This window comes from Chelon labrosus (assembly GCF_963514085.1).
Source record: "Chelon labrosus genome assembly, chromosome: 24".
NCBI lineage: Eukaryota > Metazoa > Chordata > Actinopteri > Mugiliformes > Mugilidae > Chelon > Chelon labrosus.
In genome coordinates, this window is record NC_140357.1 from 8,174,223 (window position 1) to 8,191,010 (window position 16,788).

The following is a 16,788-nucleotide window of genomic DNA, read 5'->3' on the forward strand; positions in this document are numbered from 1 at the left end:
TGGCAGGCGGCTGGCATTTATTGCTTGGCTTCGGTTGCGCTCTGGCTTTGACTACAAACCATCAACCGCTACTTCAGTCTCAGGTACAGCCCACCTTATCCCAGCAGACACAATTAAATATTAGGTGAGGTCGACTGAAACTGTGCTAATTCCACTTAGCTACAAAGAGGAGCGCATGAATTAGGACAGGCCAAAGTGGGGTGGTGCACATAACGGAAGGAATAGTTACAATATGTTTGCCTGAATTTTCTCTAGTGGGTGAGCTTGTTCCCAAGTGTCAAGCTAACGGTCTTCCAGTCTTCATGCTAAGTTAAAGAGAACCTATGTTTTTTTACAACCTGGACCTTATTTCTGGCATAAAATACGATCGTTTACTCACCCATATAACTTTTGTGTCATTTGAAGTCAATCGGGAGATATTAAGATCTGCGTATATCCATATAATGGGAGTGAATGGGGCACCGAAACGCGGCCTCTAAATAACGCATTATCTGCCGCGAAACTCATTCATTTCACCAATATTTTGTTATGATACGCTAGAGCTAATCCCCGTTGAGTCCGGAGTTACCTGTTATCAGCATCTGGGGTCTGTAGATTGACGTACAGACCCTGGACACACGCACCCGCTACAGTCAGCTAATTTACTTGTGATATGCTACTGCTATGGTTCATCCACAACCTCAGAATCAGAAAATATTCAGCCATGTTGCAAAAAACAGGTAACTCCGAACTCAACGCACTCGCGTACGATAATAAAATATTGGTGAAATGAACAAGTTTCGCGGCGGATAATGCGTTATTTAGAGGCTACGTTTCGGTGCCCCAGTCACTCCCACTATATGGATATACGCTGATCTAAATATCTCCCGACTGACTACAAATGACACAAAAGTTATATGGGTGAGTAAACAATCGCATTTTATGCCAGAAATAAGGTCCAGGTTGTAAAAAACAATAGTTCCCCTTTAAGCTAACCTCCTCCTATCTGCAGCTATGCCGTTGTCTCCTAAGCTAACTGTTTACAATATGAACCAGCATCATTTAATGACAAAATATGGATTAAAAAAATGTACAAAATATAGAAAGAATGAAAAGTAGCATTCGTGTACAGTATCTACAAACTCAATACAATTAGAAAATGTGAAGATGCTTTGGAAAATGTCACCTGTAATGGGCGTTGCAGTATTTCTTGGCGTAGTCGGTCCAGGCTCCAAACCTCTTGGGGTAGAGAGCATCTATCTGCATGAAAAGCTGCGAAAGACACAGACAGGGAATGAAACTTCACAACACCTTTACATCATGTGGATGTGTGAGACAGAAGCCGGGTTCAAGGTGTAAAAGATTATGTGTGAGACGTCTAAGAAAACCCTTTTAAAGTATTTACCTCCTTATTTGAAGAAATAAAAGAGGAAAAGCTGAAATAATAAGTTAAATACTTTACTGTGCTAAGCTAAGCTAAGGTAAGCATATATTCTTATAAAATGTTATTTGGTGTTGTATATTGTGTATATAGTGTGTAACACAGTCTAAGTGTTGCTTTACTTCCCGTAACTTTCCCTTTACCTTTTGTTTCCGTAACTCAAAGAGGCTTTTTTTTTTTTTTTTTTTTTTTGGGCTTTAAACGCAGACCTCACCAGCGCTGACGATTACTCTGCTGTCATGAAGTGCATCTTGTGTGCAGTTTATTCAAGGTCTTGTTGTCCTTCGCCTAGTTTACCAGCACCGTGTTGTGCAACTGTGTGGTAATTTGTGTCAGCACCAGTTAACCAGGTCAGTCCAACGATAGGTGGAGAAACTAATTTTTAAAAACTGAATGACGTGGAGACAACCGACATGAGAATTATGAGTCTAAAGACCTTTGCATCACTTGATTTTACAAGATACAGGAAATTACGACTTGCTACTTTCACATATGTGATTTTTAAAGGGGGTGTTGACATCCAAGGTTGAAGCAAAGCTGACAGAGTTAAGTCAACGTGCCTGTGAACGCACCACATCCCTGTCAATTTTCAGTATTTACAGTAATTTCCCCAAGTAATGACAGGTAATCATCAGAGAGGCGATCTGAATAAGCAGCCATAGTGAGGAGCACTACTCTAAATTCAGCGCTTGTTCAACAGGAGCTTTGCACGCCCACCCCCCACCCCCCCCCTCCTCACACTGTTGATATAATAGGTGGGAGGAATGAGGGCACATCATGAACGGTGCAGCATGCCCTGAGCTCTGTGCTAACTCGATGTCAGAGCCACAGTGAGTAATGATGGCAGCGGGGAGACTGGCACAGAGGCAGGGACAGGGCTTATCAGGTTTATGCTGCGGATGATAAAATGTTATATTCAGTTTCAGATTCTAGTGGCAGAGAGCAGGAGAGAGAGAGAGAGAGAGATGATATCTAAAAACTAACCTCACCACTGCAGGCGGGCGATGGCAAAGACATGTATGCCAAGTATACTGTATAACACACACACACACACTTTCTCGATGACACACCTTCTTCTAAGCACTAACCTCACTTCGTTTTGGAATTAATTAGCTGCCTGAATTTCATCAGTTAATTATCAAGATCGGGTCTAGGCAATAATTAAGTTTTCCTCACAGCAATGTGGCAGTTAGATGACAGCGTGATCAGTGTCCCGTCCCACATAAATAGTTTAACATAGTCAACACGAAAAAGCTATGATGTCAGTCCAGGATAACTAGTCAAGGTAGCTGATTACTGGATGTTATCCACGCTGCCATACATTAGCTGTCATGTAATTTACACTGATCAGGCATGTGACTCATCAGAGAATGGACATGGGCCTTCTGAGGGTGTCCTGTGGTGTCTTTTAACAGGATGTTGTTAGTGGGGGGGGCTTTGGGTCCTATGGGTTGAGGGGAGGGGCTTCAGTGGATCATCCCACAGATACTTGATCAGTTTGGGATCTAGTGAGTTTGGAGGCCAGGTCAACACCTTGTGCTGTTCTTGTTCCTGAACCGGTTTTGTGTGTGTGGCTGTGTCAGGCTGCTGCCATCAAGGGGTGTCATTGCTATGGGGTCGGGGTGCCTGGTCTGGTCTAGGTGGGTGCTACATGTCTAAGTAACATCCACACGAACGAATGCCAGGTCTAAAAGTTTCCCAGCAGAACACTGAATTGTCACAAGATGGTCGATGTTATTCACTTCTCCTGTCAGTGGTTTTAATGATGTGGCTGATCTGTGTATATGTCACTTTGTAATTGAACGCTGCGCTACATCTTTTTACTTTGTACCTTAGAGCAAAGATGTTCCTTCATTACCACAAAGACACACGTAGTAGTTGTTGGTGTAAATAGCAACTAGAACATCAAATGCGAATTCATCCGCCGCTGAAAATAGTCCTGCGTTATTTTTGTCTGCCGTAGTGACACTCAATACTTATGAGAATATGCTAAGTAATTTAGATTTCATTCTGGGGTCTACATGTAACTGGATAGTCCTTCAACCAATCAGAGCAACGAGTTATGTGTCGTCTCTCTGCAAACGCTTAATCGCTGTTAACTGCTCCTGCTTTACAGATACCAATCAGGCTTTAGCAACCACACAACCCAGAGACGCAGCTCATCATTATATTACTGTTAAACTCTATAAATAATATCTAAGGGCCTTTAACACGTATATCAACATTAGTACTTGTGGGCATCCAGTCGCGAATGTTTCATTTTAAAGTAAAACTCTTGACTTAAAAAATGGTTTTAATCCAGCTTTAATGTATTTCTTTTTCAGTTTTAATACTTTGTACGTTCTGAATAATTACAAGGCCTGGTGTGTGTGTGTGTGTGTGTCTGCATATGTGTGAGTACAAGAAGGCACAGCTATTCTCACACAGGACGTTCTGTACCGTATGCTATAATAAATTGTTCCAAAATGCTGCATTGTAATTGCAAAAGAGGAGGGAATTAAGTCCAAAGTTTTACTGAAGGCACCGGGAATTATCCCTCAAATGAATTGCATAATTTTGAAATACATTCATTTATTTTACTTAATTATTTCACTATAAAAAAAAAAAAAGATAAAGGCTCTGTGGTTGGAGAAGATGAGTCCAGGAAATGTGCTAGACTTTAAATGTCTGAGCACGGCGCTCTATCAGTGCCCCATCATTAGGGTACAGCGGGCATCCAGGACTTGTTATTGATACCATATTGTGTCTTCACATTGAGACCGTGGAAAGATTTTCTATTCACAAAGTCTTCTTCCGTCTTCCACGGCTGCGGTGATGGAATACGGCTGTAATCTAAAGCTTCAATATAACATATATAAAAATGATATAATAAATCATTATGGAGAGGGGAATGGCTTTGCCGCTCTCCAAACACCGTTGTCCTGTGAACAGTCCTTCTTATTGTCTCTAAATTCAATAGTTCCCCCCATGCGCTTCTTTTTATTACTTGTCTCATTTATTGCAGTGCAGTGTCTGTTCATATCGGGCTTTGTAAATGAAGTTTTTGCAACAAAGGTTATTGAAATAAGACCACGGGATCCTGGAGGATAAGTAACGTCGGAGAGAGTTAATTGGCTTTCTGAACGCTGGATCGGAGCATAACCGGCTCTGGAGCAAGTTACCATGGCGATCTACCTGCGCTGCAGAGCGGGACACCTTTTGCGAGAAGCCAGAGCTGAGCCCCCGAGCCGGCCTGCTAATCTCTCTTCACGAGTGTTGGCTCAGAAGCCCTCATTGAAACATTTGGATTTTTATGATCCATTTAATGTGTTTTTTTTTTTTTTTTCCACTTTCTTCTTCTTCTTCTTCTTCAGCTCTAAGCAAAGTTTGAAGGAATTCTGAATGTGCAATGTCATTTGGTGAGAAAACAAAACAGCTTACCCTGCTTGAATTCCTTTCCCCACAAGACGTCATTAAAGTTTCATTTAATCAAATTTTATTACCTCTTCAGGTCGACCCAGGGCAGGGGTACCGGTGAGCAGGATGGCCCGGTCGGCGCTCTGGATGAGAGGCACGAGGATCTTGGTCCGTGCCGCGTTCCTGGATTTGAAGTAATGCGACTCGTCCACCACGACCACGGCGAACCGCTGCCTGCTCAGAGCCTCCACCAGGGGGCGAGCGTCGGAGGTGAGGAGGCCGTAGCCCAGCACTGTCACTTTGCTGCTGCTGATGCCCCTGGAAGGACAAGAACACAATGAGAAGCATATCATATAGGCTACGTTTTAGATGTTGAATCATTAGTTAACTGAGACAATATGATGGGTGCAAACTATTACCATGCTGATTGATTATTTCCTCAATAATACGTCAGAAAATAATGAGTAATTGTCCCAAAAAGGCCAAAAGCAACAGAAAACGACACTCCAACTTCAAATATATTCATTTTACAATCGAAGAAGGCAAAAAAATACAGGAATCATTTGCAGATACATCGATTATTAACATGATTTCTGATTTACTACATATTTAAACGCTTTTTGGATGACTACAAAGAATATTTTTGCAGATTTCTTTATCAAAATCCGTATTAAATGCAAACAAATACAGACGGATACTCCTGTTCCATGAAATAAGATGAGGTATCAGGCTGTAGGTACGTATTCTTACAACATCTATCTATTGTTGGTTTCATCGAATAAGAAAAATGCAGAATTTCACCACATGGGCTGCTACTGTAGCTCGTACCGTCGTCATCTTTAACCCTGACAAATGTTAAAACTAAACACAGATTCAACATCTGTTCAAATGTTCTGGCGTTTACAGACTCGAGAACGGAGCCCTCAAGGTAAAGCAAACCACTTAGAGCAGGTGTATGGACTTAAATAAATGTTAAGGAACACACACACACACACACACACACAGAGCCGCCATGCAAGCCACAAACTTCTTCTCCGGCTGCTTAAAGAAATCCACTCCCAAGCTGTATTGCAAATTTCTGTATTTTTCAGCGACGCCACGCGCGGCTCTAACACAAACACACAGATACACGGGCGCCGACACAGATAAACAAACAAACACAGAGGCGACGTTCAGCCGCATGAAACTCAATAAGGATCTCTGAGAAATCAAAAACATTTCCAGCATCTGTCAGGCTTTAATTCTCTGCCTTCGCCACACACACACACACAAACGCGCGCTTCCTTCGCCGAAATAAACCCGAGGTGCCATTCATGTTCTACAAAAGCACGAGCGAGTCAAAATACAGAGAGGAGGTGCTGCATAATTTTTTTCTTGCCTCTCCGTTCAGTCATTAACACATCCAGTTCAAGGACACGTTTTCCCCAGAAGGCTTTCACAACCTCTTTGCACCTCATCTGTGATGTGAGGTGTGGAGTTTTTTTTCCTCCCTCCTCCAAGTCACAAATGCAGAAAGTTTGTTTCATTCAAAAAAAAAGAAAAAGAAAAGAAAAAAAAAAAGGAAACTAGGGGAAAGTTGAGAGGATAATAAAAGTAGATGTTTTCAAGGCTTATACACCACATTAGTCCACGATGCAGGAACGCACCGCAAACCTGAATCGACGCAAACAGCTGTGAAAACGAGGCGCGTTTCTCTAGGACAGCGTTTTTTTTTCCCGCTTCCCGCGTCGAAAAATTTCAGCTCTTGTTCAATATTGCAGGCGCCGCCTTGACATGATTCGTCTGTCAGCGACTGTCAAACGTCGGCCTCCGTGCCGGCTCCCGACTCCGAGGGACACTTTGAGATTAATTTATCAGCCCCAAATTTGCTGTCTATCACGCCGCCTCGGTTTCACGCTGCGTGACTGAGCGCGCTCACGTTTTTTTTTTTATTACATCTCTTTAGGTAAAGTATTGCCGAGCAGTAGTCGGGAGAAGCCTGGAGAGGTGGCGTCGTAAAAAGAGATATTAGACACTGCCTCACAGCGTTTTCCCTTTAAGTTAAAATAATGGTGGAAAGTGTTCACTTAAATAATCCTTTGCAGAGATATCTGGAACATGAGACCCTTTAGGTGCTTCTGCACGGATTATGGGTTTGTATATGCGCAGAATGTAATCTTATCTGATGCACATTATGGTTAATTATGCCTTCAATGAATTAAAGCTGAAACAATTAGTAGCTTAATGTACTGATGGATATATTTTATCGCAATACTGCATAATTAGAGGTGCTTCTCATGCTAATATATGCTGATATTCAAAGTCTTTTTAGTCAGGAGTGTTAGATTGTTACTTCTAAGCGTCCTTGCGCGCTAGAAATATGCATTTTAAAGCCCAAAAGCTTGATTAATAAAAGATTGATTGATAAACAAACCACCTTTCTCTGAGGTATCTCAGGTGTTACCAGCGAGATGTGACCTTTAAACCAAAAGCAGCTTTTAATCATTAACATTTACACCCCGCAGTAAGAACTTCCACATATATCCTGTCAAGCTACTATTGTTTCCCACTGAGGCTTTATCAGTTTGCCAATATTAGCCTTTCATTAAGAATACAGATAGTTGGCAAGTCAGGGACAACCACAGTTTGAAGATTTAAATAAAGCTTGTTGATTTGTGTCTATTTGAAGGACGTGCAGTAATTAAACTATCTCTTTTGACGGTCACAGTTAGCGATGAGCTGGAGAAAATAGTGGATCATTTAAGAGCTTATAAGATGGATATTTAACTGAAAAGATGGTGGAGACCAAAACAGAGGTAAAAGCAGGCTGTCAGTGTCGATGCAAAAACTCAAAATTTAGATTTAGTCACAATAAAATTAAAAAACTAAGTGGCTTTTTACAGCTTCTCATAATTACATGTATGTGTATCGTGGCTCAGGTGGTTTGGAGGTGTGAATGTGGAGGAGGGGGATGTAGCGGGGTGACCTACATGGTGTCGCTCTTGTTCTCCACCAAATTGATGTCTCCAGGCTGCAGCTCGGGGATCCACCTCTCCAGCTCCTCGATCCAGGGGTATTTGAGGGACGAGGGCACCACCACCAGGAGAGGCCACTCCTGCCTGTAGGCGTACGCCACGGCGATGGCCTGCACCGTCTTCCCGAGACCCATCTGGACCGGGGCCAAATCAAACACATGGCGAGAGGGGAGAAAAACAAGTCAATCGCGCACCGACTCTGCGGCAAATTGCATATGACGGCCGAGCTGATGTGAGGCCCAAGAGTAATAAGGTCTCAGAATGATTCCAGTGTCAAAACCGATTAGGAACGTGGGAGTGCTGCACGGGGCTGACAAATTAATTTGGAAGGCATGCAGCGAAGTCTCAGGTTCATTTTTTTTTTTTGGGCGGGGGAAATAGATTTTCCTGAGCCAGCGTTGTGTGTGCTTACCTCATCAGCGATCATACATCTGAAAAACAAAAGAGAACAGAGAAAACTTTATCAGATGGGTTCTCAGACTCAGAAATACAGTATTATAGAGGTGAGGAGGAGGCAGTCGCTGCTATATAAAGACCGACTTCATAGTTTACATTAAGCATTTACATTTTCCATTCATTAGGCTCCTGATCGGTGCAAATCAGAGAAAAGCACCGCAAACTCACCTGCTCTTAGACGTACTACAAACCTGTCACTAGTAATTCAGGTCTGCACTGGTACTTTTAGTTCTTGCTTGTTCTTTCCATTCAACATTTATGCCGTTGTTCCCTTTGAGTATTTCTGCGTTTGACACAGCACAGCACCTTCGGAGACCACAGTGCTGATGAGTCGATCCAGTTGATGCAGGTGACGCAGAAGATAATCAGAGTTTAAATAATGATTCTTTTTTTTTTCTTTCTGTTCCTCAGATCTTGTGCCTTTTTAATTAATGCCGTTTATGCGCTTCGAACGGATGACTCACGCAACTCTGGCAGCGATACGCTATGAAGATTCAACTCACATTTAGTGCTCAATGAGGCAGAAACATATTTCATTAAGGGCAGTTCTTTGGGAAGGAGGCGGCCCACAAGGAAGAGCCAAACATTTTTTTAGCAGGATAAAATCTGTGAGATCAGAGCGCTGCCTATATGAAGAGATGTAAAGCCAGCCGACAATGCACAACACCAAGAGACAGGAACCCTTACATAAGGTGATATGGATTTTCACACACACTCTTTTACTAATTTTCTTATTTTTGAGCTTGTACAAAAGGTTGTGATAAGAATAAAAATGACCACACGGTGACCACATTCTGGCTACATTTCACACTGTCATCGTGCAAAAGCAGAAGGCGTGATACTGCAGCGTTATTACTAATGAGGGACTTTAATCAGCGATCATTTCAACACAGATTATTGGTCTTTTGTCACGCAAAATTACCAAATCTTTACTGGTTAGTTAACATCGCAAACTTAATATTTTTGGGATTGCTAAACCTAACTAACCAATACATCGGATCATTACATCAGTAATGAAGACAGAGCCCTTGTAATCTGAAAAAGGCTGATTATTCTTGCGTGTTTGTTGCTGCCAATAGTCCTATTTTAGAGGTTGATGTCACGTTGCTCCAATCCATAGCGACTGACACAATACTGTTGCATTTAACCTTGGTTCGGTTCGTATTCGCGGGGCAATAATGACACGGTTCTGACGCGGCCTCAACGCTGTGCGCTTGCATCCAGTTTTGTTTGCCGCAATTTGAGGGGGGGAAATTGAATTTCAGGAAATCAGAAAATAATCGAATCGAAAGTGGAGCGTCAGCAGTGAGTGTGTTCACCAGGGTCCTGTATATGAACAGCATCTATATGCAAAGGAGAAGATGTGTTCTAGTGGTCTGCAACAACACATTCACCCAAAGACATCAAGTAACCTGCTTGGTTATATAACCGTTACCAATAATGTAGGACAGTTGGATCATTCTGTGGATAACATGTGTTCTTACCGCTAACAAGAGGGGCTGAGAACACCCTTTTCTCGCCGTTTTCAGCTCATTTGCCGTTTTCACACAAGCCCAAACGAACTGACCTGGCGAGGAAACCCTACCCCGCCGCTTTCAGAACCAAATGTGAAAGCGTACTTCTCAGATTAGCCTGGAACTGAAGCTGAGCAAGCTCACCTATTGTGGATATCTCTGATACGTTTCAGCAGCCATCTAACAGCCAACTGGTTCCCTCTTTACACCAGACATTAAAAGGGCAACAATGAAAGTCCTCAGCTGAAGTTGTCCCTGTGGAAAAAGTGCAGCAAGATCAACCTCTGGCTCTCTCTGCCCAGCGGACTCGGGGCCTATTGTCATGACCTTGCTTATTCATAAATGCTTCCAACATCATGTCAGAGCAAACAGTGCAACGGAGCAGCTCTGAATACCTCAGACACAGTCTCTCATTATTCTTTCTCCTCCTCCTCTTCCTCCCCCCCATCTCCGCCCCATTTCTCTCTTTCAGCTGAGGAACATGATTAATGTGCACCTTGCCACTGGTGGTTTTTCTAATTGCCAGCACACCGGCCCAGTCAGCGCAATGCGCACACACGCGCTCGCGCTCCTCCTGTATGTGTGTTGAAAAAACGCACACAAAAGACATGCAAAAATATTCGGTAGACAGGCGTGAACAAAAGGGAACGCACGCACAAATGCAAGCACATGTAAAAGCGCACACACGCGTACATGTGCCTGCGCATACACCCACCCACACACACACACCCGCACACTAACTGGGGAGGGAGTGCGGCTGGGGCAGGTGCTTGCCATTTCTCAACGCATTAATCATCCTCCTTTAAATAACCTGAGTGTCTTCTTGACGGTTTGAGACTGCGAGCATGCTGCAGTGCTGTTGCCTGACGACGGCACGTTCCCCGTCGCCGCATCTTTCTAATGTTATCTCCGACACCCACAAGCCCCAAAGTGTCAGGAAATGGGCACCGCTGCCTCCCAAAGCTGGCTGCGATGATTTGATGGCTCTGACCCCTGCACGGTGATGTGTTGTGTGGCCCCGTGTCTAACCCCAATCTTCCGAGGCTCGCTTGTGTGGACCGGACCTGTGATGCTCTGCGGTCAGAAGAAAAAGCTGCTCAGATGTTGGACGCTGGACAAAAAGGCTGACTTGAAGGGTGTTACAGTACGCCACGCTCAAAGCCACTCTGACCTCACACACATTTACGGGTTCAGAGTGCAGTTTCGCTCTATACTGTGAATTGAATTGAATCATAACAAAGTAGCCCGCAGTTGTAGTAATAGTGGAAAAGGTTTGGACTTGATTCCACTTGTAGTAGAGAGAGAAGAACGTCTCAATAGTGTGTATCACTTTAAATGGAAAAGTTTAAACCCAAGTTAAATGGGGCAAACCTCAACTTTCGCTTATGGGGCTTGTTTGTGCTCTCCCAGAAAGCTTTTTTAATTCAGGGTTTTGTTTTTTTTTTAGTGGGGCTTAAAAAAAAACTTTAAAAACTTTTTGTACTTGCTGAACACCTCAGCTGTCTTTTGGTTTAATATTGTTTTTCCAAGAGGCAAATGTATGGTCGCGCATTCGTATCAGTTTGTGTAGGAACAACCAAGAGCAGCGTTGGCCATGAGATGTGTGAAAGAAAAACAAAGAACCACAAAAGAAGTGTGAACAAGAGAGCACCAACCATGGCTACATATTAAGACTGGGTTTTACAGAAACAGGAATCGCGTATGTGTGATGTTGCTTCACATATTTCTCACACTACAGCTACAACAGGTAGTTAAGCGCTTGGAAAGCACATCACCAACCTAACACGATGCTAGGGATTTTTGCTGCTTTCAGTTTTAGAAGCTAACAGCCTGGTAGCTTAATGTACAAAAAAGTGTAACCAAAGCATGAGACCCTATGGGCATATCAACATTTTCCTCAGACATACTCTAGAATAAAACTACTAATATTTATACAACTAACCGATACTATGATAACTTATCACCCACTTTTGACATTTCTGAATCTCTGACCTCCTACCACAAGAGGGCGCTAACACGATACAGTTTAAAGGCAGCATTAAATTTAAATTGATACAGTACTTTTAAAAGTGATTTATTTGATATTTTTCCTCAATAGTTTTAAGGAAACTCAATTTAAAAAACTACATTTTTATTAACAAAATCTTCAAGCATCTCAAACATGCAGTTGAGCAGTAGCTAAGATTGTAGCTAGCTAACAGTTATTGGCCGTAATGGAAAATACATGAAAAAGAATATTGTGTAATTTATGAAAAGTGAACAAAAACATAATTTTGTCTTAAAATTAAAGGTTGATTAGCAATTAAACGCATAATTATTTATTTAAGTATATTCGGAGATTTTGCTGCTACAGTTTTACTTCATCTGGGATGACCAGAGGCCTAATGCGGCTAACGTTAGGTAATGCCATAGAGGTAATGCTAACAAACCTTAGCTCAAGCTGGCTCAAGCTAGCGAACCGTAGCTAAAGCTAGCGCATCGTAGCTAAAGCTAGCGAACCGCTAAAGAGTGCTTGAGCCTACAACTTAGATTTCTGAATATAAAACACACTGTTTATTGATTTTTGCTTTGGATAAAATGTAGTATAACCGTTTGCAAAATTGTAGTTACGTTATGTTTGTATTAATAGCAGCATTGCACAGCTTTATCTGTCAAATTTGCTAATGCTCGCTAACATTAGCCACCATTAGCTATTGGTCACGCCAGACAAGATCGTAGCAGCAAAACCAGCATAGAACTTCAACCTAAAAATGCTGACTTAAATGGATTATATAAAAAATATCAATTCAGATTTTTTTTAATTAAATAATTTTAATACGTTTTCAACAATATAAGCACACATTAAGTATTCGTCAACTTACCTTTCCAAAAGGCACTTCCTGATTTACCTCTCAGCTCTGTACAGCACTGTAAATAGTCTGCCTCGTGAGACACAATGAATATATAATTTTATATGCTAGTTGTTTGATTTATTTGGTTTAACTATACCTTTGCACATTTACATTATGTCCTTAATTTCTTATTACTAAAATTAATCCTCATCCTCGTTCTTCTCTTTCTATTACAGTACATCAAAGTGTAAGACTGTACTGGAAAAATGCCTTTGGCTATAATTACTTATTTACTCTGACAATAAATTTCTTCCAGTGATTAAGTGAACTGATTTTTTTTTTTTTGTTCACTTTCACTGCAATGTGCATTAAGTGCTTCTCAACTAAATAATTCTTCCCTCTAATACACAAAAGGAACCCAGCAGGCTATATCATTTATGTATGATGTATCGTCTCCACACTGTGTTTCTATAAAAACCCTCTGCTTTACATCCGAGATGGATATTGTCCAAACAATGCAAAGTTGCCTATTAAGGCTATGGGTTACTAATGGTGAGTGAAAATGTTTGTCCTGTTTAATAGAATATGTCTACTGCAGTCTGCACAACACAACACGTATCCTATTATAACAAATTTCATGCTTTATTAGGAGGTAATGGAATTTAGAGGATGTAAATACTTTAAACGAGGCACCTTGAAAATGTAGAGTCATTTTCTTATTTTTGCTGCTAAGATATACTGCAGGGAGAGTCTAATAATATAAAAGTTGGCAAATGTCTCAGTCTCTGGCGCTTCCTTAGTGTCTGTTCTTGTTTTAATATGACTCTCAGGACGCCCTGAACTTTTGCGGACATTGCTCAACGCATGTTTGACTCATTCCTGAGACAGAGGAGTCTCATGCATGCATGCATGCAACAGCAGCAACATCTATTTAAAAAACAGATGTGAACAAAAGGGAGTAAACTATTGGTAAATGTTACTTGTGCAACCAACAGCTCTTAACGGGACTAAAACGTGAAGAAAAAAATCACCACCAGTTAAATCGAGGCTTTATTGGGCCTAAATGTGGTGTTGTTGTGAGTTGAAAAATGTCACACATTACTAAAAGGCGTTGCTGCACCAAGCCCTGGCAGATTATTACATCAGCTCAGGGTTCCTATGGGTGTTGTGATTGCAAACTCCTTCAGCGTGTCCATTTGAAGGAGCTGTAAAATACTGTAGTATCCCTTTAATAGACTTTTGCAAGGCCCTTCCTATTGTTTTTGCTGAATGACGTCCATGGACCCTCCAAGCCTGATTATCCCAAAGGATTTTATAGAACACTCTGTGTATATGCTCTACGAATTATACAACAAAGCTATAAATATAGCATAAATGCACCAATTTTTATGTTTTCAGACAACAAAACTCCATATTCAGATTTTAACATGGACGGGAATGACCGTGTTGATCTCCTCTTGCATCAGCAGAGCACACCTTACTTAACAAAAGCACTGGCAGTCATTTACAATAACATTTAGGACAAATCAGAGCAGGCTGCAAACACGCTGCATCACATCACTGGCTTCAAACCACAGTTAAAACCTTTCAGTCCCTTAATGGAAGAGGCCGAGAGGTCTTAATGGATGTACTCTTCCTACAAATTAATGTTTTCAAATATCTGGGCAGGCCCACTCAGCTGCATTTTAGAGATGTACCCTGGGTAAATTTCTGCTTTCTGAACAGCTGAGTGTATACAGATGTCAGCACTCAAATGGCAAACTTCTCCACAACTTTCTAAACAATACAATCAACCACATCTCATGGGTTTTTATTGTCGTACTGTACCGCAACTTTCCAAACATTATCCCCCATCTAACTCCATAAAATTCACTCACCCTCCTACACAAGCTGATACAGCGGGCTCCATAAGTATTTGAATTGCAACGACATTTGATGTTTTGGTTCGGTACTCTTGATGCTCTGGATGTGAAAAGACACAATGACTATGAGATTTAAAGGAAAAACCTGCCCACGGATCCTCCTACGCTGTTTGATATCCAACATCAATCTATGGTGCTCAGTGCATTTCAGGAGTTATTTTATAATGAAGGGCTGCCATTTATTTATTTATTTTTTTGTCCGTCAGCATGTCTAGTTCAGTTTCAGGTAGTGATATCCTACATTTTCCAGAACTGTGATGCCTCTTCCTAAAAATCCAGATCCAAGTCTGCAGCTGAAATGCACAGTTGGCAGAAACCTTTTCTACCTTTTCTTCGATGAGATTCTGTTCTAACTAGCCTAACGTTCATTCTTACAGACTTCCCTCTACCTATAATATCCTCTGCTAATACCATTTCTCCTCGTCTCTGGAGGGAAGTAGTGCCCGCGCTGCTCTTGCTGTCACATTGATGCCAATTGACTGAGGTATCTGTCCACAACGGTGAAGCAAGAGCCAATTGACTCCTGACCCACCCGTGCAACAAAGCACTGCCTCCCAGTGTTCCAGAATCAATATGGCCGCTCCGCATCACAGCAGCACCCCTCAGATTGGCTCCCCCTGTGCTGACCTTCCCCAGAACCCAAGCGTACACGGACTAGTCGGGGAGGAGGAAATGGGCAACTCCAGGTCTGTTCCTGCAGTTAGTGCTCAACACAGTCAAACACTCAGGGATTTAAGGGCAACTGAGAAACCTCAGATGAACTGGTAATTGTTTGGATACAACCTCGACTCTTTCTGACCATTTGAACAGAATACATTCACATACACTCTTGACTTTTTCACTTCTTCCACCGCCATAAACTAAACATTGTAGCTTGGTAGGAAATCACAGCTTTTGTTGCGCTATAAAAGTGGAGTGGAACTGCCCACTTTAAAGCTCCATTAGGCAAATTATCTATGTGAAAATACCATCTTGTCTGGCTAAATGACACACTGATGCTGCAGCTTAGAGGGCGCCGTACTGCACGGAGGCTCTGTGTGGCCAAATGAAGTGTTGCTGCTAAGCTGAACATCATCATCAGGAGTTGGAAAATTTAAAGCATAAGCGATCAAGAAAACATTTGAAGTTGTCCTCTGTATCTTTTAGCAGAACGTGCATTTTATCTGCACTTAATGATTAATGTTTTTTTTTTATTTATGGACATTCAATAAAGTTATGTTAACATTCAGAGTCGGTTTTGAGTCCAGTTTTGCCGCACTCTTAAGAACATTGCTCCGTGGTGCCACATGGATTCAGAAAGTTATATTAAAAATGGCCTAATGAATTAACAGCCTTACTTTGTCTGGTGTGACCAGCAGCTTGTGGTGGCTAATGTTTGCAAGCTCATTAGCATCTCCATTTCTGCATAGCTAAGACCATGTTGCAGCTGCTCAGCGAGAGTCCACTTTTTAACCACCTTGCATTGTCCTGTTGTTACTGGCAATGTATGAAATTGGTGCGTGACAAGTCAAGGGGCTTCTTTTATTCTTCTGCACGCTCACACAGTGGATCTCTGTGGAAAGTATCTTCATAGCAAGAAATCGATACTTACACACTGCAGAGGTGAAGTGGAACGTAATGCTGTAAACAGAGCGGGACTTCGCTGTTCTCAAAAATGAACAACAGACCTGCCTTGTACATCTGTGTTTATTGGACAAATAGTTTTTGCAGTTGTTCTGTTTGCAAGACACACACTGAGCTATATATATATCTAGTTTTAAAGTCACTCTACAGCTATATTTTTGAGCGTTATTCCAGTGTCATAGACTTTTCTTAGACTAACTGTGAGGCAGCACTACTCACCGTCCATTCTTGGATAAAGCGAACTCCACTCCCTCCCTTTGGAAAGGCATCAGGCGCTGCAGGAGCTTGCGAGGGAGGCCTGACAGTTGCTGTGACCATCTTGTATCACTGCAAGGGGTCTGTAGGCCATTATCATCCATTTCCATTAGTATGTCCTCATCAGTTTCTTGGTCCTTGCTCAGTCAGCCGACTCTGATTTTAGGCTGAAAAAAAAAAAAAAAAGAGGCAACAAAAAACTGTCAAAACAAAATGTACATGTAGGCACGGTTTAGCCGGAATTAGCATCTATTAAACATTAGATAGCAGTTTTGTTTACCACATTGATTGATGATTTATACAGGTTTTATAATAGCGGCGGGTAGCATTCCTCGGCTGTCTCCTAGCATTGACAGA

General features: G+C 41.9%; 1 protein-coding gene across 1 annotated transcript in view; it reads right to left on the reverse strand.

Annotated features, from left to right (window-relative positions):
* Positions 1–16,567, reverse strand: part of zranb3 (zinc finger, RAN-binding domain containing 3) — a 69,821-nt gene extending 53,254 nt beyond the window's left edge. Inside the window, exons 1-5 of the mRNA XM_084574022.1 lie at positions 16,396–16,567; positions 8,243–8,261; positions 7,786–7,964; positions 4,903–5,134; positions 1,166–1,251 (exon numbers count right to left, since the gene is read on the reverse strand). Coding sequence (XP_084430148.1) covers positions 1,166–1,251; positions 4,903–5,134; positions 7,786–7,964; positions 8,243–8,261; positions 16,396–16,541 — 662 coding nt within the window. The 5' untranslated portion in view covers positions 16,542–16,567. The remainder of the gene's footprint in view (positions 1–1,165; positions 1,252–4,902; positions 5,135–7,785; positions 7,965–8,242; positions 8,262–16,395) is intronic.
* Positions 16,568–16,788: the final 221 nt, after the last annotated feature.